Source organism: Lithobates pipiens, unplaced genomic scaffold (genome assembly GCF_037356315.1).
Source record: "Lithobates pipiens isolate NorthernLeopardFrog02 unplaced genomic scaffold, aLitPip1_a1.2 Scaffold_27, whole genome shotgun sequence".
NCBI lineage: Eukaryota > Metazoa > Chordata > Amphibia > Anura > Ranidae > Lithobates > Lithobates pipiens.
The window spans coordinates 40688660-40714527 of NW_027507788.1; the positions used below are offsets into that span (position 1 = coordinate 40688660).

At 45.7% G+C, this 25868-nt stretch overlaps 1 protein-coding gene across 1 annotated transcript in view; it reads right to left on the minus strand.

The window, feature by feature from the left end:
* The window catches only part of TMPRSS13 (transmembrane serine protease 13), a 164496-nt gene that overhangs the window by 76508 nt on the left and 62120 nt on the right, over positions 1-25868 (minus strand). The window contains exons 2-3 of the mRNA XM_077456863.1: positions 18239-18353; positions 9809-9910 (exon numbers count right to left, since the gene is read on the minus strand). Coding sequence (XP_077312989.1) covers positions 9809-9910; positions 18239-18353 — 217 coding nt within the window. The remainder of the gene's footprint in view (positions 1-9808; positions 9911-18238; positions 18354-25868) is intronic.

The following is a 25868-nucleotide window of genomic DNA, read 5'->3' on the forward strand; positions in this document are numbered from 1 at the left end:
CCTTCTCGTGTAATACCTTAAAATAGAACAGCGCGACACCAACCTACCTTCACGATACTGGGAACAGGTTGCATGGCCAAACAGCTGGCAGGACTACTGGAGCTGGGAGCAAAGCAGTGTTGCAGGCAATACACAGAAGAGAAAGAGATCTCTTTTTTGGCCCAGTTGATTTGCGGGTTATGTGCCTGCAGCCACGGGATTCTCAGGATGATGAGGAACATGGGTGAGCATAAGACATCAAAGCAGATGAATTCTTGATGGCCGGTATCTGTGATAGTGAGGATGGGTATGGTTTCCTGGGTGGCAAGTCCAGAACTGGGCAGGGAACCATCGGCCAAATGTACTTCAAGTCTTTGTTTCTTTTCATGGAGGGGCACACAGAGTCTCTTAGACAGGGATAGGTCCATAAAGCAGCTACATGCCCCAGAATCAATGATTGCCTGTAGCCAGACCTCCCCTTCCCCCACCTGAAGGGAGACAGGGAGAACGAGGGAGAACAAGGTAAAAAAGGAAAGATCCAGAGACCTGGAAATGCATGGAACTTCGCGGGTAGAACTTACTAGGTCTCACAGGGAAGTTGCGTAGCAAATGTCCAGCCCCTCCGCAGTAGAGGAAGAAAATGGCCTGCCAGCGGCATTGCTTCTCGTCAGGAGTAAGGGAAGAATGGACCAGGCCAACTTGCATTGGTTCCCCTTCAGAGGTTGCAGGGTAAGCAGATGTAGGTGCAGGTGCAACAGCAGGTGGAATCTTGGGTAGCATCTAGGTAGGCCGGGAGGTTTGAGCACGTTCTGACGCAGGTGCCTGACTATCTGAAGAATTCAACGGTGCAATCTTCCACTGGGTGTTTTCCGTGCTTTAAAGCATGTAAAGCAGATTCAGCAGAGGCCGTACACTGGGGATCATCATACAATTGTGCCATAGCCTCAAAGAAAGTGTCCACAGTATTCAGAGCAGAGTTCTTTTGTTCTAGTAGGTTATGAGTCCAGGCTTTGGGTTCTTCGGTTAGTAAGGAAATGATAAACCCTACTTTCACAGACTCAAAGAAAAAAGTTTTAGGCTGAAGGGCCAAGAACAACAAGCAAGCATTTCTGAAGGCCCTGAACTTCTTCTAGTCACTGAAGAACCGTTCAGGTGTAGGTACCCGTGGCTCAGGAGGAGGAACCATCTCCGTATGGGTTGGGTTGGTACGTTCTTGAGGCAAGGAAGCTGATTCAGTGCTGTGGAAGGTGAACTGGAATCCGCAGGGGCTGAGGCACCTGTCAAATGATGCAGCCGACCTTCCAACTGGAAGTAGCCTTCCTGGGGTCTCTGCGCAGTTTGTGTAAGGCCGCGTACACACGCGCGGACTGTTCGCCCAACTTTGTCCGTCCAACAGTTTCGGCAAACAGTCCGCTCAAACTTAGCATGGACGGACATGGCCACACACGATGGACGAACAGTTTGCTGAAACCGTGCGCGATGACGTGAACGGCACGTACGACAGGACGAAAAATACAACGTCCTATACACTGCATTATAGCTTTCGGCGTGAAAATCCTTTCTGAGCATGCGCGCAACTTTGTTTGACGAACAAGCCTACACACGAGCGGACTGTTCGCTGAAACAAGGTTTCAGCGGACAGTTTTACGGAATTTCCGAAAAACCTTGTCCGTCCAACTGTCCGCTGAAACTGTCCGCTGAAAGCCCACACACGAGCGGACTGTCCGCCCAAACACTGTTCAGCGGACAAAGTTGGGCGAACAGTCCGCGCGTGTGTACGCGGCCTGAGAGTGGTGACTTGTTGGCACTGGGCTTCGGGTGGGAAATCACCTCTGTCAGCCTCGGATATGGTTGGATTGTACTGTCACATACCTGGTCGGAGGCCAAAGTCCCGAGAGGGCTCCCCTTGTGGCTAAGTGCAGTACACCCCTGAAGATGGTACAGAAGGTGTAGTGCCCAAAGAAGCACAGGTTGCCAGATGGGTACAGGAGAGTAGAGCTGGTGGTCACCTGAAGTAAATTGGATAATGCAGGATACACAGCTGCGCCAAAGTCTCTAGGAATCCTCAGTAACACTTGGCAATGGTGTGTGCAGGAGACGGTAGTGGAAGCCAGGCCAGGGGTCAAACACTGTAGATCCGACAAGATGAACAGACAGGTAGCAGAAACAGGGTCAAGCCAAGGTCAAATACAGGAAGGTAGGCCAGGAACAGGTAGCAGTAGCAAAGTCCGTGATGCAAGCTGAGATCAGACACTGGAGATATCAGAAAAATCGGTAAAGCAAGCCAGGGGGTGAAACCAGCAGAGCAGATCAGACAGGTCAGGAGCAAGCCAGGTCACAACAGGAAATCCAAGTAGAATATGCACAGAGGCTCAGAAACACAGGACGCTGACGACAATCCAGCAATGGGATGGGCTCAGCAGCAGTCTTTTATAGGCCAGTAAGTGGCCACATCTGTCACATTGTGCGTTCGCCAAATAGCGCCGTTGCGAATGCACATTCACATGTTAGCACTGTTGCGGACCTGCGTACGACCGTTCTCACTTCTTGCACTAGTGCGCATGGCAATGTGCCAGAAGCATCCATTACCAGTACTGGCACTATTGCCAGGTCTCCTACAGCCATTTCCCTGACACAGGCTGGGGCTTAGACTCCGTGCAATTGGAAACCCAGAGTTGGCGATCTACAAGGGCTCACTACCAGATGCTTGACATGGTGAGGGAGACAGAGGAGGACGGAGAAGAGCTCCAGTTGATGAAGGCATGTAAACTGACCACAGTATCAGGGGCTCAGCAGCCATGATAAACCGTAGTCAGTACACAGAGGGGACATAGAAACTGGCAGGATAAGCCAGGTTTTGTACAGCTTAGAGGGGGACTGGTTTGACAGCACAAGCACTGTGCTGTTTAATCTGCTATAAGGGAACAGGAGCTCTTTTTTTTTTGAGTTAAGAACACTTTAAGTTTTGAAAAAGAAGAAAAGCTGATTGGTTTCTATACAGAGCTGCACCAGATGTTGTACTCTCCAGTTTTTGTAAATCAGCCCCATAGTCTATCATTTTCATGTACTTCTTCCATTTGAAGTACCTGATTGATCCTGCCAGTCACTATTCTTCCTTGTTCTAAACTGACCACACAAAGTACATATGCTGCTCTGTGTTACTATAGGAAGTTCTCTTCCTTTGTCTGGCCATTCAGAGGTACAAGTCACTGTTCAGATGCGCAGCATGCCTGTACTGGGTAGTCTGTTCAGCCACCACACACCCTGACCAATCACAGCTTGCCTCTGGCACACACTCCCCTCCCTTGAACATACCTTCTGCCCAAGCACAGATTGCAGCTGCCCTCTTACTTCTGGATAGGCACTCATATAGCCTGGCAGCCAGATGCCCCCAGGATAGGCCCAATCTCTGGCCGATGAGCCCGGGGCAGACGACACACGTCCACCCAGATGGCAGTCCGGGTGGCACAGAACACAGATCACCTGATCTCACCTAAATATATAGGCTCTCCCAGCAGGCCAAGGGATTAAAGAAAACTCCTGCCCATTGGCTGGGACACCCAGATACCCATAACCTGACCTTGGGTTGACCTTTTCATATCCAATACCACCAAGTACCCCAGCCTCCCAGTGGTAGAAGAGAAAAGTGCAACATGGCCAAGCTTAGGGAGAAATCAATTCTAGATGGGTAGATGCACCACTTTTAGAACTTATGACAGACACTTTCACAAAATCTGTCTGCGCCAGTCCTTATGAACTCTGGGGTATGTGTCTGCATAGTGTCCTGTAACTTGCCCCAATGATCAGGAAGAAGAAAGAGATGCATGGTCACATTGACTTTTAACTTTGTAAAAAAAAGGTGAGAAAGATAATTTTGGAAACAAAAGCAGTTATGGTACCTACATAGTTATAACTGTATTGTAAAGGGTCTATAGCCTTGTATGCTCACAACTAGTTTCAAATTAAACATTTTTAATGAGATTCTACTAGTGTATGACCAGGTTTATACTCGCCTACTTGGGATCCAGCCTACAAAGTCACAGAGCAACTTGTCAAAATATTTCTAGCGAGAACTACCCTTGTGCCGTGCACTCTCAATTTAATCATTTAAAGAGTTGTGCTCTGGTGGTTTAAGAACTCTCCATATACAAAATGCACAGTACAAGCATGGGCCTGACTCAGAAGATTTTGACAAGTGGCTCTGTGTCTTCCTGAGTGATATATTAGACAGGCAATTATAAGGGCAGAAAAGGCTGCTGAGGGCGGGGGGACTATATTATAATCGTAACTTTTGGTGTAACTCGGCCAATATCTGATTACAGTGGCAGTGCGTCCATTAAGGGCGCACGGGCACGGCCCCATCTCTCCAGCCACCCCCCTCTATGGACATTGCATGAATCTATCCATGGCCGCTGCTGCCACCCCCTATTCAGGCGTCCGGACCCTTTTCGGAAGGGGCCATAGGCTCTAATAGGCTTCATAAAAGGTGAAGCCAGGTATGTTAGAACAGCAAATGAATATTCGCTTTCCTAACACTGAACCGCCTCCACGCCAATTAGGTGCGCGGGTCTGTTACCCATCACCTGATTGGCTGAAAGGACAGGTGCTGCGATTGGATGTCTATCAGAAAGAGGGGAGGAGACGCATGGAGGACACAGGAGCCTCTATCTGATCCGCTGCCAGGTCCCACTGCTCGTCGCTGTCACCCACATGCCTGACCCACCACTGAGACAGGTGCCGGGCAGATGGCAAGCAGGCAGGGGGATTACAGTGGCAGCATTTGATGGGGCACAGTGGCAGCATTTGTTGGGACACAGTGGCACTATTTGATTGGCACAGTGGCAGCATTTAATGGGCACATGGGCAGCATTTGATGGGCACAGTGGCAGCATTTGATGGGGCACAGTGGTACTATTTAATTGGCACAGAGGCAGCATTTGATGGGGCACAGTGACAGCATTTGATGAAGCACAGTGGCAGCATTTGATGAAGCACAGTGACAGCATTTGGTGGGCAGAGTGGCTGCTATTGATGGGCACAGTGGCTGCATTTGATAGCACAGCGTTTGATGGGCACAGTGGCTGTGTTTGATGGGCACAGTGGCTGTTTGATGGCACAGTGGCTGCATTTGATGGGTACAGTGGATGCGTTTGATGGCACAGTGACTGCGTTTGATGGCACAGTGGCTGCGTTTGATGGCACAGTGGCTGCGTTTGATGGGCACAGTGGCTGCAATTAATGGGCACAGTGATTGCATTTGATGGGCACAGTGACTGCATTTGATGGGCACAGTGGCTGTGTTTGATGGTACAGTAGCTGCAATTAATGGGCACAGTGAGGCTACAGTTGATGTGTTTTTTCAAAATTTATTTGTACCACCCCCCCCCCCCCCCCAAAACAAAAATTGAGCACCAGCCGCCACTGTCTGATTAGATGACATGGGTAAGAGAACTTTGTACATTCTAACTATCTAAGGTAACACATTTATTTAGCACCCTCCAGTGTGGGCTAGAAGTAGATGTTAGTGTGGGAAAATATTAGTTGGGTGGAGGGCCAGGCTTTGGGAGGAGCCGCTGTCTGATCCACTGCAAGGTCCCACCGCTCGCCGCCGTCACCCACATGCCTGACCCGCCACTAAGACAGGGTAAGTGCTGGGCAGATGGCAAGTGGGCAGGGGGATTACAGTGGCAGCATTTGATGGGGCACAGTGGCAGCATTTGATGGGACACAATGGCACTATTTGATGGGGCACAGTGGCACTATTTGATTGGCACAGTGGCAGCATTTGATGGGTCACAGTGGCAGCATTTGATGGGCAGCATTTGATGAGCACAGTGGCAGCATTTGATGGGCACAGTGGCAGCATTTGATGGGTCACAGTGGCAGCATTTGATGGGCAGCATTTGATGAGCACAGTGGCAGCATTTGATGGGCACAGTGGCAGCATTTGATGGGGCACAGTTTGATTGGCACAGAGGTAGCATTTGATGGGGCACAGTGGCAGCATTTGATGAAGCACAGTGGCAGCATTTGGTGGGCACAGTGGCTGTGTTTGTTGGGCACAGTGGCTGCATTTGATGGGCACAGTGGCTGCAATTGATGGCCACAGTGGCTGCGTTTGATGGCACAGTGGCTGCGTTTGATGGCACAGGGGCTGCTATTGATGGGCACAGTGGCTGCATTTGATAGCACAGCGTTTGATGGGCACAGTGGCTGTGTTTGATGGGCACAGTGGCTGTTAGATGGCACAGTGGCTGCGTTTGATGGGTACAGTGGATGCGTTTGATGGCACAGTGGCTGCAATTGATGGACACAGTGACTGCGTTTGATGGGCACAGTGGCTGCGTTTGATGGGCACAGTGGCTGTGTTTGATGGGCACAGTGGCTGCGTTTGATGGTACAGTGGCTGTGATTGATGGGCACAGTGAGGCTACAGTTGATGTGTTTTTTCAGAATTTATTTGCTCCACCCCCCCCCAAAAAAAAATTGAGCACCAGCTGCCACCGTCTGATTAGATGACATGGGTAAGAGAACTTTGTACATTCTAACTACCTAAAGTAACACATTTATTTAGCACCCTCCAGCAGGGCCGTCTTTAGTGCAGGGCAAACGGGGCACCTGCCCTGGGCCCAATGTTTGTAGGGGGGCCCGCACTGTCCGCTACCCGCGAATTGTGGCCCCGATGAAGGTTTTGCAGAGTGCACAGGGGACCCGGGAGGCTGTATTCCCGTGCTAGCCAGTTGAGAGGGGGCGGGGCCGGGAGCTCCGCTCCACTCTGAGCACTGGCTCTCACTACAGCCACTCTGTTCCCAGCATACAGGCTGCACGGGGGCGGGGTCAGAGCGTCAGTGGAGCTCCCGGCCCCGCCCCCTCGCAGCTGGCTAGCGCAGGAATACAGCCTCCGGTCCTCTTGTCCTCTGTGCACTCTGAAAAACCTTCATGGGGCCCCAATTCACGGGTAACGCCCCCCCTACAAAGCATCAGTGGAGCCCCCGGCTGTTGTAGTGAGAGCAGAGAATGGAATCCCTCTAAATGTATGTAGTGAGTTTGGCTGCCCAGGTATGTCCTTGCACCCATAAAATGCCTGACTGCTTAAACCCTGAGCTGTGTTATTCAACTGTCAAGCTGTGCGTTGCTGAAAATTCTCTGACCATCTCCTGGAGCATGTACACAGTCTCTGATTGTCTCCAGCAGTATGTCCGCAGTCTCTGATTGTCTCCTGCAGTATGTCCGCAGTCTCTGATTGTCTCCTGCAGTATATCCGCAGTCTCTGATTGTCTCCTGCAGTATGTCCGCAGTCTCTGATTGTCTCCTGACGTATGTCCGCAGTCTTTGATTGTCTCCTGCAGTATGTCCACAGTCTGTGATTGTCTCCTGCAGTATGTCCGCAGTCTTTGATTGTCTCCTGCAGTATGTCGCCAGTCTCTGATTGTCTCCTGCAGTATGTCACCAGTCTCTGATTGTCTCCTGCAGTATGTCACCAGTCTCTGATTGTCTCCTGCAGTATGTCCGCAGTCTTTGATTGTCTCCTGCAGTATGTCCACAGTCTCTTATTGTCTCCTGTAGTATTTCTACAGTCTCTTATTGTCTCCTGTAGTATTTCCACAGTCTCTGATTGTCTCCTGCAGTATGTCGCCAGTCTCTGATTGTCTCCTGCAGTATGTCCCCAGTCTTTGGTAATCTCCTGCAGTATGTCCGCAGTCTCTGATTGTCTCTTGTAGTATGTCCCCAGTCTCTGATTGTCTCCTGCAGTATGTCTGCAGTCTCTGAACCTCTCCTGTAATATGTCTGCACTCTCTGACACTCTCCTGTAGTATGTGTATTAATGTGCCCCTTTACTTGCTCAATTATTTAGGATTGCTCCACTGCTCAGTGAGAGGTAATGATGTGCATTAACCTGTAGCAACCAATCAGCAAACAGTAGTGATCTGCTTTAATCTCTAGTAGCCAATCAGTAAGTGGTAATGATGTGCATTAACCTCTAGCAACCAATCGACAAGCAGAAATTATGTGTTGTAACCTCTAGCAACCAGCCAGCGAGCAGTAAGGATAGGCTGTAACTTCTGGCAAACAATTGCAATCACTGCATGATCTGCTGCAGTAAACAGATTTTGAGTCTACCTGCTATTTTTTGTATGCCTCAGAATGGAGGGGGGGCCCAAAAAAATGTTTGCCCAGGGCCCAATCCAAATTAAAGACAGCCCTGCCCTCCAGTGTGGGCTAGAAGTAGATGTTAGTGTGGGAAAATGTTAGTTGGGCTGGGGGCTAGGCTTTGGGCTGTGAATCTGGTGTGTGGGTTTGTTACCCATCACCTGATTGACTGAAAGGACAGGTGCTGCGATTGTATGCCTATCAGGAAGAGGGGAGAAGATGCATGGAGGACACAGGAGCCGCTGTCTGATCCGTTGCAAGGCCCCACCGCTCGCCGCTGTCACCCCCATGCCTGACTCGCCACTGAGACAGGGTAAGTGCCGGGCAGATGGCAAGTGGGCAGGGGGATTACAGTGGCAGCATTTGATGGGGCACAGTGGCACTATTTGATGGGGCACAGTGGCACTATTTGATTGCCACAGTGACAGCATTTGGTGGGTCACAGTGGCAGAATTTTATGGGCACATGGGCAGCATTTGATGGGCACAGTGGCAGCATTTGATGGGGCACAGTGGCACTATTTGATTGGAACAGAGGCAGCATTTGATTGGCACAGAGGCAGCATTTGATGAAGCACAGTGGCAGCATTTGATGAAGCACAGTGGCAGCATTTGATGGGACACAGTGGCAGCATTTGATGAAGCACAGTAGCAGAATTTGATGGTCATAGTGGCAGCATTTGGTGGGCACAGTGGCTGTGTTTGATGGGAACAGTGGCTGCGTTTGATGGGCACAGTGGCTGCAATTGATGGGCACAGTGGCTGCATTTGATAGCACAGTGTTTGATGGGCACAGTGGCTGTGTTTGAATGGCACAGTGGCTGTTTGATGGCACAGTGGCTGCATTTGATGGCACAATGGCTGCAATTGATGGGCACAGTGACTGCGATTGATGGGCACAGTGGGTGTGTTTGATGGTACAGTGGCTGCGTTTGATGGGCACAGCCAGGGTGCAGTTGATGTGTTTTTTTTCAACCCCCCTCCAAAATAAAATAAAAATTTGAGCACCAGCCACCACTGTCTGATTAGATGACATGGATAAGAGAACTTTGTACATTCTAACTACCTAAAGTAACACATTTATTTAGCACCCTCCAGTGTGGGCTAGAAGTAGATGTTAGTGTGGGAAATGTTAGTTTGGCTGAGGGCCAGGCTTTGGGCTGTGAATCTGGGTCAAGGTTTGGTGATTCAGGGGTTGAATGACTCATCTAGCAGCTCTCCCTGGCACTTTACCCTGGTCTGGAAGTTTGTAGAAACTTCCAGAGCTGGAGGGTGGGAGTAAGGAGGGGCTGCCATCCATATGTATGATGTCTCAGCCAATCCCCAACTTTGGGCCAGCAGGGGGCAAAGCTTTCCTCATAAATAGTGAGGGAGTGCTGGATGAAGAAGAGGGGCTGTATATAGAGCCTGTATATAGAAGAGTTGTCCCTGAAGTTTGTTCTGAAGTCAAGTGGGAATCCAATAATCTTCCATCCCTAGCCAAGTTATTATCCCCCAATACAAAAACAAAGACTGTTATCCGACTCTGGATTGCCTGTGCAGAGTGAGGGATCTCATTCTACTTGCAGTTCCTTAGGGGGTGTGTACATTTATAAAGTCTTCAAGATACCGGTTCTGATTTGTGTGGTGTGTAAACATTGTAAGCTTGTTGTATGCAAACAAATGACCAGGTGACTTACATGCTGTTATGAGACCAAGTCCAATAACGACGACGATCAGGACAAGGAAGACAAAGATGGAAGAGGCACGGCTTGAAAAGAAGGAAAATGGGAACTTATTTGCTGGAATGAAAAAGGTAAAATTGGTTAATGACATGGAAAAGTCCATATGATGAATGCAATGCTTATAACATGTTAATGAAAGAGAAGGAATAAGGAAGGGCATGCACAGCCTTTTGCATTAGGATGTGCACCCCAAAGCTCAAACACACATGATATATATATATATATATATATATATATATATATATATATACAGGGGCGTAACTATAGGGGGTGCAGCAGTTGCGACCGCAACTGGGCCCTGTGATGCAGGGGGCCCATGCAGCCCCCTCTACATATGGCCGGCAGCAGCATAGGCAGCTAGGGGTACCAGTGCACCATGCACATGGGTGGCTGGAGGTGGAGGGTGACTAGCAAAGCTCCATGCTTGACTATCACACTGGCTGCTCTTTAGTTGTGCATTCCCCGCATGACCTGTGTCCTCGGCCGGCTCCTCAGAGTACCCCTTTCCTGCTCCATGCATTGCCGCTCAGTCCGATGTCTGTTCTCCCCAGCCAGAGTCCCGCCCCCCCCCCCCCCCCCGAGTCCGGGCCAAAATGCACTGCATACTTCTCCCGGGTAAACAAACTTTAAGCACACAGATGCAGTGCAGCCCTATGAGAGCCGGCTCCCCGAAGGACACTGCAGGCTTGTCTGCCAGCCCCCCTCCTCCCCCGTCATACACAGATGATGAAAGGTCTTTCTGGGAGATATGCCGATTGCCCGTCCAGCACACTGGATGGAGCCCAGGCCAACATGGATGAGTGAGCGGCCTGCAGCTTGGTCATGGGGAGTGAGAGGACCTCATCCCCCACACACCATTACATACCCCCTCCATCTCCCCCTGGGGACAGGGACCCCTTCTCACGTGGGGACAGGAACCCCCACCTCCCCTGGGGACAGGGACCCCTTCTCACCGGGGGGCAGTAACTTCATATTCCCTGGAGAAAAGGACCTCATCTCTTCTGGAGACGGGGACCCCATCCTGCCTAGGGACAGTCCCCCAATGGGGCACCTAAAAATAATAAAAAATAATAATAATAATAAAAAACTACTGCTCCCAGTGGTGGAACTACAGGGCTCACAAAGGTCATACCTAGACCACGCCCTGGAGTTCCACGACTCGGAGGGAAGGGCCCTGGCGGTTCAGGGGGGCCCTTCTTGGTTTCTTGCATCGGGGCCCTGAAGGTTCTAGTTACGCCACTGTATATATATATATATATATATATATACACACACACACACTATATTACTAAAAGTATTGGGACGTCTGCCTTTACACACACATGAACTTTAACCGGTTCCCGACCAGCGCACGCCGATGTATGTCGGCAGAATGGCACGGGCAGGCATATTGGCGTACAGAAACCTTTTATGTCTATCTATCACCTTAACATATCCCCAGGGACTATGTGCATTAAACCCGTATTCCGTATTTATCTCAACAACACCCCATATATCCAACACCTAAAACTCAAGGCAAAAACACCCCACTATATATCACCTAAGTGAAATAGTGCCACTATAGTTTCATTAATATTTAAGAATCTCCAATCAAAAAGATATACATACAAGAAATAAACGTAAAATAAAATAAAAATAAAAATAAAAAGTGATTGAGCTAACTTCAAACAAAAAGCCAAAAAATACAGAAAAAAACACAGAAGAAAAGGGGGAGAAAAGAACCCCCAACAGTTTTAGTGTTTACCAGTGCCAAACCTCTTCCTAATTGAGGAAGAAAACTATCATATACACTCTTTGTGCTAGTTATTACATATTCAATACACCAGATCTCCTTATATAAATATAAAAGGAGGAAGCACAAGGTTTCCTCATAAAATAATATCCAAAAAAAATTTTTTTATACAGTAAACAAAAAATCAAAAAAGCCAAAATATGTGAAAAGTCCAATTATATCCAGTGGTCTATACACCAATCCACGAGCATGTGAGAGTGTGAAAGGGTCAAGTGAGCCCAATATATGTCAAAGATAAGCAGTATAACTATCAGTCCACATTGAGTCTTCTATAACCGTATCAATGCAATTACGCCTCTTCAGAATACAGGAAAGGTGACTTTCGTGAGATTGCCTGCGCTTTATTAGTGACTTTCGTGCTCGTTCCCCCTCAAGGATCCCCACTCACCAGATCCATTCACCCCCTAGGGGGTTAAACGCCTGTAATCATTACGGTCTTGACACTCGAGGCTCTCATCACACCAAAATACACAACTCGGAATTCCTCCTCCTTTTGGTCTTTTTGTTACTATAGGTACACCTACACTTTTGCATTATTATTATTTTTAACTGGTACTTTAGCTTCTGTTTTATCTAATTGACCCACCTATGCTTCTGTTACTGTTTGTTTGGCAGCCTCTCTGGCTGCCTACTTTGTTTCCTAGCATCACAATTTTCATTCTTTCTTTCAACAACGGTGCTCTTATTACAGGCGTTTAACCCCCTAGGGGGTGAATGGATCTGGTGAGTGGGGATCCTTGAGGGGGAACGAGCACGAAAGTCACTAATAAAGCGCAGGCAATCTCACGAAAGTCACCTTTCCTGTATTCTGAAGAGGCGTAATTGCATTGATACGGTTATAGAAGACTCAATGTGGACTGATAGTTATACTGCTTATCTTTGACATATATTGGGCTCACTTGACCCTTTCACACTCTCACATGCTCGTGGATTGGTGTATAGACCACTGGATATAATTAGACTTTTCACATATTTTGGCTTTTTTGATTTTTTGTTTACTGTATAAAAAATTTTTTTGGATATTATTTTATGAGGAAACCTTGTGCTTCCTCCTTTTATATTTATATAAGGAGATCTGGTGTATTGAATATGTAATAACTAGCACAAAGAGTGTATATGATAGTTTTCTTCCTCAATTAGGAAGAGGTTTGGCACTGGTAAACACTAAAACTGTTGGGGGTTCTTTTCTCCCCCTTTTCTTCTGTGTTTTTTTCTGTATTTTTTGGCTTTTTGTTTGAAGTTAGCTCAATCACTTTTTATTTTTATTTTATTTTACGTTTATTTCTTGTATGTATATCTTTTTGATTGGAGATTCTTAAATATTAATGAAACTATAGTGGCACTATTTCACTTAGGTGATATATAGTGGGGTGTTTTTGCCTTGAGTTTTAGGTGTTGGATATATGGGGTGTTGTTGAGATAAATACGGAATACGGGTTTAATGCACATAGTCCCTGGGGATATGTTAAGGTGATAGATAGACATAAAAGGTTTGAGTAAGCAAAGAGTGTTATTGGAATAAACTGGGTGGAGGTAGCGCCAATAACCTTTAATCAAGAATCATTCCATTAATGCAGGTTGTTTAGTGCAGCCTTCGCATATTAGGGTGGCAGCAACCTCATAAAATAAAAAAAGGTTATACTTAATCTTTTAATAAGACAAAAATTAGATAGAAGAATTGTAACCAATAAAAAACTATATAGAACACAAGGTTACAGGTATAAATTAATACCTATACATACTCCTGCTGATCAGGACCTATTCCATAGGCGCGGCTTTACTTGTATAACTATCCCATATTGGCGTACAGGTACGTCCAATCTCTAATGCCACCATGCCATCGCAAGCGCGCCGGCGGCGGCGCGCTCGCGTGCTGGTCAGGACCCCCGTGAGTCTGGTCGCAGGTCCCACGGACTCGATCACTGTGATCGTCTCACGGGGCGGCTGAACGGAGAGATGCCGTTGTAAACAGCATCTCACCGTTCTGCCTAGCAACTACTGACGCTGATCTCTGCTCCATGTAATTTATATAGCAGTGATTGCTGTATAAATGACAATGGTCCCAAAAATTTGTCAAAAATGTCCCATGTGTTCGCCATAATGTCGCAGTCACAATAAAAATCGCTGATCATTACTAGTAAAAAAAATGTATTAATAAAAATGCCATAAAACTATCCCCTATTTTGTAATAACTTTTGCGCAAACCAATCAATCGCTTATTGCGATTTTTTTTTTGACCAAAAATATGTAGAAGAATACGTATCGGCCTAAACTGAGGGAAAAAAATGTTTTTTTATATATTTTTGGGGGATATTTATTATAACAAAAAGTAAAAAATAATGCGTTTTTTTTTTTCAAAACAAACAATTTTCAAAATTGTTGCTCTATTTTAAAATAAAAACTGCATAGGTGATCAAATACCACCAAAAGAAAGCTCTATTTGTGAGAAAAAAAGGACGTCAATTTTGTTTGAGAGCCACGTCGCATGACCGTGCAATTGTCAGTTAAAGCGACGCAGTGCCGAATCGCAAAAAGTGGTCTGGTCTTTGACCAGCAAAATGGTCTGGGGCTGAAGTGGTTAATGGCATCGCAGTCTTAGTCTGTAGGGTTCAATATTGGGTTTGCCCAACCTTTGCGGCTGTAACAGTATCAACTCTTCTGGGATGGCTGTCCACAAGGTTTAGGAGTGTGTCTACGCCACGGGAATTTTGATCATTCTCCCAGAAGCGCATTTGTGAAATCAGGCACTGGTGTTGAATGAGAAGGCCTGGCTCGAAGTCTCCACTCTAATGTGAAGGCCAGTCAAGTTCCTCCACCCCAAACTCATCCATGTCTTTATGGACCTTGCTTTGTGCACTGATCCAAATCATTTTGTGGAGGAGGATTACGGTGTGGGATTGTTTTTCAAGGGTTGGGATTGGCCCCTTAGTTCCAGTGAAGGGAACTCTTAAGGCGTCAGCATACCAAGACATTTTGGACAATTTCATGCTCCCAACTTTGTGGGAACAGTTGGGGGATGGCATCTTCTTGTTCCAATATGACTGTTCACTAGTGCACAAAGCAAGGTCCATAAAGACATGGACTTAGCAAGGGTGGCGGAAATTTTACTTAAAGTGCTAAAAATCACATTATTATAGTAACTAAAACATATAGAATTAAATGTAACAATCTAAAAAATAAAAAGTCCAAAGTGCTATAATGGTGTGATATCGTCGCTCCCGCGCAGGCGCGCGGGAGATTTCTTTCCGGCAGGGTCCAGCGTCTGCCGGACTTACAGCCGGGAATCCCCTGTGCGCATGCGCCGCTGCAGTCAGCGGCACATTGCGAGGGGAGAGAGGAGATATTTTTTTTTACCTACAGGTAAGTCTTATTATAGGCTTTCCTGTAGGTAAAAGTCCCCAAAATGACTTTACAACCACTTTAAGTTATTGATCAGTAAGTTAGCGCTGCACTTTTTTTTTCTTTTTGTGGTGTGGGAACACATAACACTGCTCAGCGGCAGGCCTTTTACTGACACTTTTTTATTTTACCTCCAGTAGTTTATTATAAATAGTAATGTGGTGATTACCTATAATACTAAAAATTGGCATGTGACATCAACAGATTTCAGTTGTGCCCCACCTGCCCCCCCCCCCCCCCCCCATGGACAATGTGCCTGGCTGCTGAGTTCATTTCCCCATCCCTGCACTCAGTTTGGCAGCACTGATGGGCACTGATATGCAGCACTGTTTAGCAGCACTGATGGTCACTGATTGGTGGCATTGGTTGGCACTGATAGGTGGTAGTGATAGGCACTGATAGGCAAGACTGATTGGCAGCACTGATGGGCACTGATAGGTGGCAATGATTGGCACTGATAGGTGGCACTGTTTGGAAGCACTGATTGGCACCGATAAGCGGCACTGATTGGCACTGATAGATTGCATTGGTTGGCACTGATTGGCAGCACTGACCGGTAGCACTGATTGGCACTGACAGGTGGCATTGATTGTCACTGATTGTCACTGACAGGTGGCACTGATAGGTGCCATTGGTTGGCACTGATTGGCATCAACAGGTGGCACTGATAGGTGGCATTGGTTGTCACTGATTAGGTTCCTTTATTGGCACTGCCAGGTGGCATTGATAGGTGGCATTGGTTGGCACTGATTGGCACTGGCAGGTGGCACTGATTGGTACTGATAAGTGGCATTGATTGGCACTGATATGTGACATTGGTTGGCACTGACAGGTGGCACTGATAGGTGGCATTGGTTGGCACTGACAGGTGGCACGGATTGGCACTGAAAGGTGGTATTGGTTTGCATTGATTGGCACTGACAGGTGGAACTGATTGGCACTGATGGGTGGCATTGATTGGCACTGGCAGGTGGCACTGATGGGTGGCATTGGTTGGTACTGATTGGCACTGACAGGTGGCATTATTTGGCACTGATTGAGAAGAGGATGAGTTTCATATTGAGCAGATCGCCAGGCTTGTAAGAGCCACTAAGTGCGTTAGACTGTCATGTAATGTCACTGCTTGCAGAGACTAGCTGTCAAAACTCAGAGGTGATGTTGGGCGTTGGTGGAACCAAACAGCTATCATACACCAGCCAATGAGATAGGAGGTGTGGCTCCGTCCCCTTTCTATCAGCTATCAAACACCAGCCAATGATTGGACTGCTTAACCACTTCAACCCTGGAAGAATTTACCCCCTTCCTGACCAGAGCACTTTTTGCGATTCGGCACTGCGTCGCTTTAACTGACAATTGCGTGGACGTGCGACGTGGCTCCCAAACAAAATTGACGTCCTTTTTCCCCACAAATAGAGCTTTCTTTTGGTGGTATTTGATCACATCTGCAGTTTTTCCTTTTTGCGCTATAAACAAAAAAAGAGCGACAATTTTGAAAAAAATGCATTCTTTTTTACTTTTTGCTATAATAAATATCCACCAAAAATGTATAAAAAAAATATTTTTTTCCTCAGTTTAGGCCGATACGTAGTCTTCTACATATTTTTGGTAAAAAAAAATCGCAATAAGCGATTATTGATTGGTTTATGCAAAAGTTATAGTGTTTACAAAATAGGTGATAGTTTTATGGCATTTTTAGTGGCGGCGATCAGCGATTTTTATTGTGACTGTGACATTAAGGCAGACACATGCTATGCAAATGCACTGATTCCTGTGTAAATTACACTGGCAGTGAAGGGGTTAACCACTAGGGGTTAAGTGTGTCCCATGGGCGTGTTGCTAACTGTGGGGGGTGTGGCTGTGTTTTACACATCACTGATCTCTGCTCCAATCACAGGGAGCAGAGATCAGTGTCACTGTTGCTAGGGAGAACAGGGAGATGCTTGTTTACTTTAGCATCTCCCCGTTCTTCCTCTCTGTGAGGCGATCGCGGGTATCCCCGCAGCGATCGAGTCTCACGGAGCTTCCCGCAGGTCACGCCTCCACCGCCTCTTAAAGGGCAACGTACAGGTACGTGATTCTGCCTGTACGTGCCCTTCTGCCAACATACATTGGAGTGAGGTGGTCGGGAAGCCATTAAGAAAGGGGCTGAGCCACATACACAGAGCGGCCCACCCAGCCCCTATTCCGTTGGCTGGTGTATGATAGCTGATCGAAAGGGGCAGAGCCACATACACGGAGCGACCCGCCCATCCCCTATCCCATTGGCTTGTGTTTGATATACTAGCTGTTTGGTCCCACCCACCACCGACATCACCGCTGAGTTTTGACAGCTAGTCTCTGCAAGTAGTGACGTTAGCCTGGCGATCTGCTCAATGTGAAAGCGCTATACACTCTCTTGCAGCATTTCACAGGAGAACTCGGGAGACAGCCAGCATGCAGGCACACCCCGCAGGGCTGGACTGGGACAGAAATTTGGCTCTGGACCGGCCCACTTACATTTTGAGTATCCCATCAGCACTCCCTTACAACAGAGTGTCCCATCAGCACCCCTTACATCAGAGTGTCCCATTACCAGCCCCCTTACATCAGAGTGTCCCATCAGCACCCCTTACGTCAGAGTGTCCCATGAGCAGCCCCCTTACATCAGAGTGTCCCATCACCAGCCCCCTTACAACAGAGTGGCCCACTGAGCCATCAGCCCACCGGGAAACTCCCGGTAGTCCCAATGGCCAGTACATGCCTGACACCCCGTGTGCACGCCTATGAAGAAAGGTATAAGATAGGGGGATTTTGACGATTACAAATTGTCACAAAATACCCCCTCTTCTCCTAGAACTTTATATTCTTGCAGATTATTTCCTATTTTGCACAAGAACAATGATTTAAATAAAAAATATGATCTTCAGCAGCAAAAATAATGCAAGATCCAAGAGAGATCCAAGACCAATGAAAGCACCAGTAAAGGGACATTTACTGTACATTATTTGTTTGATTTAGTAATGGTCAATCCATGTTAAGAATCTTTTTTTTTTTAGCTGGTACAAGGGTGAACATGTCTGGTTTGTGAACTATGGGAATAAGGGAGTAAACCAATTTGTTCCTAAATATCAATGTTAGTCGGTTTCTGTGTTTGTAACCATTATTTGTGCATGCTCAGCATTTCAATACTTAACATCAATAGAACTGATACTCACGTCGTCTCTCTATTATGTAAGAAGGTGCAGGAGGACCTGGTTGAATGGTATATGGCTGGTAGACAACATTGTTGCCTGAGATAGGATAACTTGGATATGGTCCATTGGTGTAGGTCTAAAAAACAACAGAAAGAAGTGGGTTAGACCATTCAAAATGACTTTCAATAGTGTTTTATAACTGGACATTTAATTGCAAGTTGGTGTTAAAATGTTTGTGTACAAAAACTTTTTTTATTTACATGTTGGATAGGGAAGGGTTAAAACTCGTGTTTATTTTCTGCTGTACTCGTTACATTGAGAAACTATTTGCCCTCTACTGAGATTACTCTTAAACAGTTGTCTGGGCAACAGGTGACCCTATTGCAAGATTTATATCACACTTGCAATCACTTTGCTGTTGAGAATTTGCCAGCAGAAGATTTGTTATGGAGAACACAGCACAAAAGGTGAAACACTCGCATTGCCAGCAACCTACACTCTGAAGCGAGCTGGTGAGAGATTGACACATACAAAGATAGTAAATGTTCTCCCTGAAAATTCTATGGATCCTCTTGCAGATGACTTCTAACCAGTAATGGGATCTGTGACGGAACGTCCCCCACACTCCGCTTGAGTGCTTCCGTCAGTATACCGCTTCCTAAGTCCTGGAACACAAGACCAATGGATCTGGCTATAGGAACCCCCAAGAACTAGACAACATCAGTCTTGGAGTACATCAGAAAAAAGACCTTTATTTGAGATCTCACACAAAATATATACAGCGGGGTGACTAAAACCTAACCTAATTAGCATGAGCTAATTATCTAATCAACACTGGACTCCTTCATTCAATTACAGGTTAATTAGCACAAACAACAAAACAACAATTGGTGAAATATTCTTTAGAATCTGTGTCAAGCCAGACTAGACTCATTTACATTATACAAGACAACAGACAGGTGGCTGGAGTTGATGATATTAGCATCTAAGAGTTTGTGTCCCAATAGTGTGATTCAGTCTATTGCTAACATGACATTTACATTTCCAGAGTCTGTGTGTCTTGGGGGGGGGGGGGGGACACAGACCCGAATCCAAGTAAAACCACCTCAGGGATCCCCAGGCATACAGCTCACAAAGAGCACCGTTCCTCCAAATGCGAGGGTCTATAATCACAAGGCAAGAGGCTCCCATTCAGTCCCCTCCAAGAGCCTCGGTCCCAGCTAGGTCTGTCACAGGATCATAAGTGTGACATTGGCACTACCCACAGTGTCATGTGTAAGATTTGGGATTTCCTATTGCTTTGTGACTATTGGCATCAAGACAAATTAAGAGGGTAATCTAGTAACCTAGTGACAGAGACACCTCTTCCCCTGTTGTCAGCCTGTAGGCAGGTGCAGTCTGCTGTCTCCACTGCAGGTGGCACTCAACCGCACCGGCATTGCAGAGAGACAGGAAGTCAAGAGGAACTTAGCTCCTCTATGGTTTCCTGGGTCACAGGGAGCAACTATCCGATTGGATGCTGGTGCCTCATGTGATTCTGGTGGCTGTTTTGGTTCAGGCTATTGAAGTCTATTGAAGACCTTGGCTCCCAGGCTTGGCACGCATTTCACATGTGGCTAAAGGAAGGACAGGTTACCTATCTGCCAGGGAAAGTATGTAGCGTCAGGGAAACATTTTAGAGGAGTAGGAAAAAATGCAGAGACACGCCACTGTATCTGGAAGCCTCCCCACTTGGGTACTGACCAGACAGGCCACATTCCACCCCTTCAGACAGACACGTTCGGCTCACCTTGAAGCCTACTTCTACTGACACATTGCTGTTTCATGCTGCGAATGCTCCCGGCCGAGTTGCTACCGGGCCTTTTCTGTATTATCAAAATTCAGTTCCAATATATTTCTGTTTCCCTGCACTGGGACTCTGAGTGTTTTCTGCTGCCGCACCAATCTGTATCTACCCACAAGCTCTTTCCAGTTCTCCCTTCTTGACTACAAAACACCTCTCTCGGGTTATGGTGATGTGGAGAAGAGGCTGTGTTTTGTGTCTAGCAGGGAAAGACTGATCACAGTGCTTGAGATTTCAGAAAATCAGCATTGTTCGCTCACTGCAGGAAATTAGAAGCTCATGGGATTTATGGCAGGATCAACTGGTATTTTTCTGTACTTGCAGCATTTTTAAAGAGACACAAAATTGTAAAATGTATATGTATTATAACTATAAACTGATATATTTTCTTTTCTGTTGCACAGGCATACAGATTCAAGAACAACTCAAAAGTACAAAGTTTGACTGTAGAAAGTCAAAATGACCCCAATAACTAAATTAACAGTACTGGTAATCACAATAAACATTTAATAAGCACATACGACCCAATTATGTGTGAACTTTTATAGAAGATGTGGGCTGTACATGTTGACCATCCAAAAATGTCTGGTTACCCAAAAACAGTTTCAGTGTAAATTTAGACAACCTACTATTAAAAACCACTAAGGGTCAATAGCAATAGTTGCTGTTATTGGGTAGGGTGTATACAGATTATTTTACATTTAGTACATCTTAACTGTAATTGTAAGGAAAGTGAACTGTTCACCCCTGAAGGGGCTGCTCAGAACTGACCCAGGTCTCCCTTGTTAGAGTACAGAAGCTTCTAGACCCAGATACAGTTTCAAGCTCACCAACAAATGTAGGCTAAGTCTAGGGGATGTCTTTTTAGATTTATTGCAGAAAACAGCAAATGAGCACAGGTGCAGGATACTTCAAAACCTCAGGACAAATTAAAGGGAATACAAACCTTAGACAAAATCCGCTTATAACAGTCTTTGCTGTGGGTAGAAGCGGATGGCCAGTTAATCTGGGACTCTATGCAAGAAATCCCGGTCCTCACAGCAACCTCTGGCCCTTACTTTCCAAAGCACATGCACACCCGGGATTCAAAGTCAAAGTCTTGCTCACGAAGGAGAGCTGTCTGCCTCCCAGCCTCCATGCAACACTCTGCTGTAAGAAATTAATAAAAAGGGTCCTTTTCCAGGCAAACCTTCACAGGTGGTGACCTACAGCAAATGTCTGTCAATCAGAAGTGCTTTAGGCCCTCAGCCAAGCACATGCTGAGCCCAAATAGCAATTCCAGTACACAGGCTGCATCCCGGGGGCAAATCAAGAACACTCCGAGCAAGCCTTCCAAACCTCTCTCAGCCACCTTCTGGATACCCCTCCCAGGGATTGGCTGAGAACAAATAAGTATTCATAACTTCAATGGTTGGCCCTCCTGCTGTATCTCTGGAAACCTTTTCCAGAGGTAGTGCCCGTTTACACTACCGCCTGACAAATCACACTCCGTTCTGTACTATGGAACCGTTCTAATAGGAGCGACTCAAATCGCTCCGACTTAGAGAAAGGTTCCTGTACTATTTTTGGGGCGACTTCAGGCGACTTGCATTGACTTCTATACAGTAGTCATTTTGCAAGTCACTGCTGAAGTCGTGTGCAGGTTGCGTCTGTGAGTCGCGCTGCAAGTCGCGTCGCCCCTGTGTGAACGGGCACTTAGGCAAGAGAAATCAACCACTAAGCTTAGGGAAACCTGACCAAATCTAGGACCAGCTCACCACTTGACTGAGTACAGCAAAGTCAAAAACTAAATTTAGCCTAACCAGGAAAGCAGATGCATCCATCCATTTAAAGGCATAAACCATATTTTTGGTTTGATTACTCGGCCATCATTACATCCTGTTCGTAATGAGAATATATTTTCTGATGCTCTTCCTGAAAAAATGACAGCTGTGCTATTCTGTAACAGCTGCTATAAGAGACCATCAATTTTTCTACATAGCAGTAAATGATGGAATAATTTGCAAATTAAAAATCTATAACATCTGCATCTCTATGGTTGGGAGAAATGACAAACCTGTTTATTTGTTCATCCTGTTGCGCGCTGTCAGGATGATCTAGAATTGTAAAATCTGTCACTTGGGTACCTAGAGGTGGAGATCCCCTATGGCCTAGAACCATACCTCCCAACTTTCTGAGATGGGAATGAGGGACACCTATTAGCAAAAGTATGCAGGCATAGGACACGCCCCCTGCCACACACCCCTTTGTACAAAAAAAATGATTGGTTAAACCCACAAGTGTTTTTTTTTTACCACTACGATTCCTTTATTTTAGATTTTGGAATTTACAAATGTAGCAATTTAGAAATGGGATGAAAAGGTTTAAACCTGGGAAACACTTTTTGATAGAGAAGTAATGCATTTTATATACAACTAGATAGATCAGAACAAAATGAGGGACAAATGAGGAGGAAAGAGGGACACAGGGACTTTGTTCCAAATCAGGGACAGCCCCTCAAAATCAGGGACAGTTGGGAGCTATGCTAGGACAGTGCTATCTGCAGCCTGGGCTCTGCAGCCTGGGCCTAGGTGGGCTCCATAGGGACAAGAAATACCTTTGACAAATAACAAAGGTACTTGTATGCAACACAAGGTCAATGCACTATGTTACCTTAAAATGTTTTTGATGGGACACATTAATTAATCTATACCAGGCTTTTTCCCATAGAATATTAGTATTTGAAGTGCTATCGTGCCACCATCACGTGTTCCTATTCTAAAATTGATCATCTCTCCTTGAAATTAATTATGAACTTATTAATTGCAGTTAAAACGAAAGTCTCATCAAATTACATAAGCCTACTTTTCTAATTTTTTTCCCCCAACATAATTAAGCTCATTGTCATTTCTTACAACTCAAACACCTAAAGGTCTGGCCAAGACCCTCCACAGTATAAGTTATTTCTCTTTGTTTTTTTTTACTTTAATAATAGTTTAGTTTTTTTGTGCCACTTAATTTTTCAAGAGTGATATATATAAGAAAATAATAATTTGTATAGTATATTGCTAGCAGCCTTAGGTTTCTACCAGTCTATTCTTATTTTTCTCTCTTGCAATGTACCATCTTTATGTACAAATTCCACTTTGTTAAGAACATTTGATATCAGCACCATCTAGTGGCATTCTGTAGCCACAGCATGTTATAGCCCAGAATTGTCATTTCAGGTTATGGAATACAGTATGAGCTTGTTTACACTTGTGTTAGTCTCTGAAAAGTGATCAGCAGCATTTTTTACTGACAAAACATTTAAAATTTACTGGCGGAGCACATTTCTTACTGACAACCTGAGAAATTACAGAACTCTTGAAAAACTGTTGAAAACTAACACAGTGAATATATAAACAGTATAAACATGATATGGAAACACTGACAGTACCTAAAACAAAATCATTTGCTTTATTTACACGTAAAAAGTCAAAACAGCATTAAATTATCAGCCTCTGATATTTACTGGCAGTTGTAAAAAAAAGTCACAGATTTTTACACATTGTCAGTAAATTTACTGGTGGTTGGCAACCCTGGCAGTAGGTTGCATTTCAAAGAACGCTAGAGGAGTGGCTGACAGACATTAGGAAAGAGATAGCGTCACCTCCTAAATGCCTTTTTTTTGTTTTACAGCCGAACTGTTTTTTTTTTTTTTTATAAGAATACTGCGCCACAACTGTAAACCTAGCTTGATGTTAAATGGGTTGCATTCGGTGGCAGTACTGCCTGCTCAATGCCACAGGGTTAAAAATTTAGCAACCACCATGGCATTTGTTCAACTTCATAAGGGCTGTCATGTTATTTTGAGGTGGTTGATCGAGAGAGAGTAAAACCAAGGTTCAACCACCTATTTTTATCATCCCTGCCCTCCTGTCCGCAAATGCAAATGAGTCCTAATACTATTGAGGCAATGTTATAATCTGCCTTTATTTCTTACACTTTCTCCATTTATATCTGAAACTCTGCCCAAACTGTTGGCGCTATATAAATCCTGTATAATAATACTAATAACCCAAAGGGATTGTATAGCTGGCAAGATGTAGCATGCTTTCAGGTGCCCTTACCTTGCAATTGAGGTTTGAGATGCTTTTGAAATCCTTCTTTCACAGGAGCTTCTGGCCTAAATCCAACCTGCCTTAGACCTATTTATAAGCTGCATTATCCCGCTTCAATCTGCTTTAGCGTTCCTATTCATTTTATGAAGGGAAAAGCAGTTCTGTTAAATCCAAAAGTCCAATGCATTTGGATCCATGCACCCGCTCCTGCCTGCATGCCAATCTATACATGTGATTGTGTCCGTGCAGCCGGTGCAGGTTCATTCAGTTCTATGGGCTGCCTGCATACAGCTCTTGGTGGATGCACACACATCTTCCAGTGGGCTGCCTGCATACAGCTCTTGGTGGATGCACACACATCTTCCAGTGGGCTGTCTGCATACAGCTCTTGGTGGATGCACACGCATCTTCCAGTGGGCTGCCTGCATACAGCTCTTGGTGGATGCACACGCATCTTCCAGTGGGCTGCCTGCATACAGCTCTTGGTGGATGCACACACATCTTCCAGTGGGCTGTCTGCATACAGCTCTTGGTGGATGCACACGCATCTTCCAGTGGGCTGCCTGCATACAGCTCTTGGTGGATGCACACACATCTTCCAGTGGGCTGTCTGCATACAGCTCTTGGTGGATGCACACGCATCTTCCAGTGGGCTGCCTGCATACAGCTCTTGGTGGATGCACACACATCTTCCAGTGTCTCTGCACCGAGAAGGGGATTAATCACCCATCTGAATGATCCCTAAATGAAGACATTGTAAGGCGTGTGTCTGGCATTAACATGGCAACAGTTTTAACAATCTGATTGTGCAATGTCTCTTCCAGACTTCTTTACTTTGCACTTGTGTAGTGTGATTGAAACATTAACAACTTGTTCCCTGTAAATCCACTCAGCTACACCCTTTCTATGCATAGTTGTTAGTAAATATAGAAAGATTATACAGTCACATTGCAACACATGTGGCTGTTTTACTTTACTTAAAGGACATAATAAAATATATTGTATGTATGCATGTGATTAATATGTATGATCATATTTAGTATATATTATCCCCTAATGCCTGAAAAAAAAGAAAACCTTAAAGGAGAAGTACAGCCAAAGTTCGTTTGGCTGTACTTCTCCTGTGCACCACAGGATTGCAGATCTTTGTGGCCCGTTTTCAACAGAAAGCAGGCTGAATCCCGCTGTCGGCTGATGTCACAGAGGCGGTCCAGGCACAGGCAAGATCATGATAATGAAGTTGGGAAATGCCCACATGCCTGGACCAGCACCTGGCTCAGCCTCTCAGTGAGCTGCTGAGAGCCTGATGAGAGAAAGAGCTGGGTACACACCACTCAAAGTCGCCTGGTGGGATCTGATGAGCTGCTGGAAGAATGCAGGGGCAGAGAAATCCAATTAAAACTGAGAAAAATGGCGGAAATAAAATCAAAAAAGTTTATTGAAAATCAAGGAACATGACATAGGGGGCTATTTACTAAAGGCAAATGCACTTTGCACTACAAGTGCACTGCAAGTGCACTTAAAAGTCCACCAAAAGTGCACTTGGAAGTGGCCTTGCTGTGGATCCAAGGGGGGACATGCAAGGAAAATAAAAAACAGCATTTTAGCTTGCACATGATTGGATGATAAAATCAGCGGAGCTTCCACTCATTTCAGATCTACCCCTCAGATTTACAACGATCTACAGCAACTGCACTTACAAGTGCACTTTCAAGTGTACTTGTAG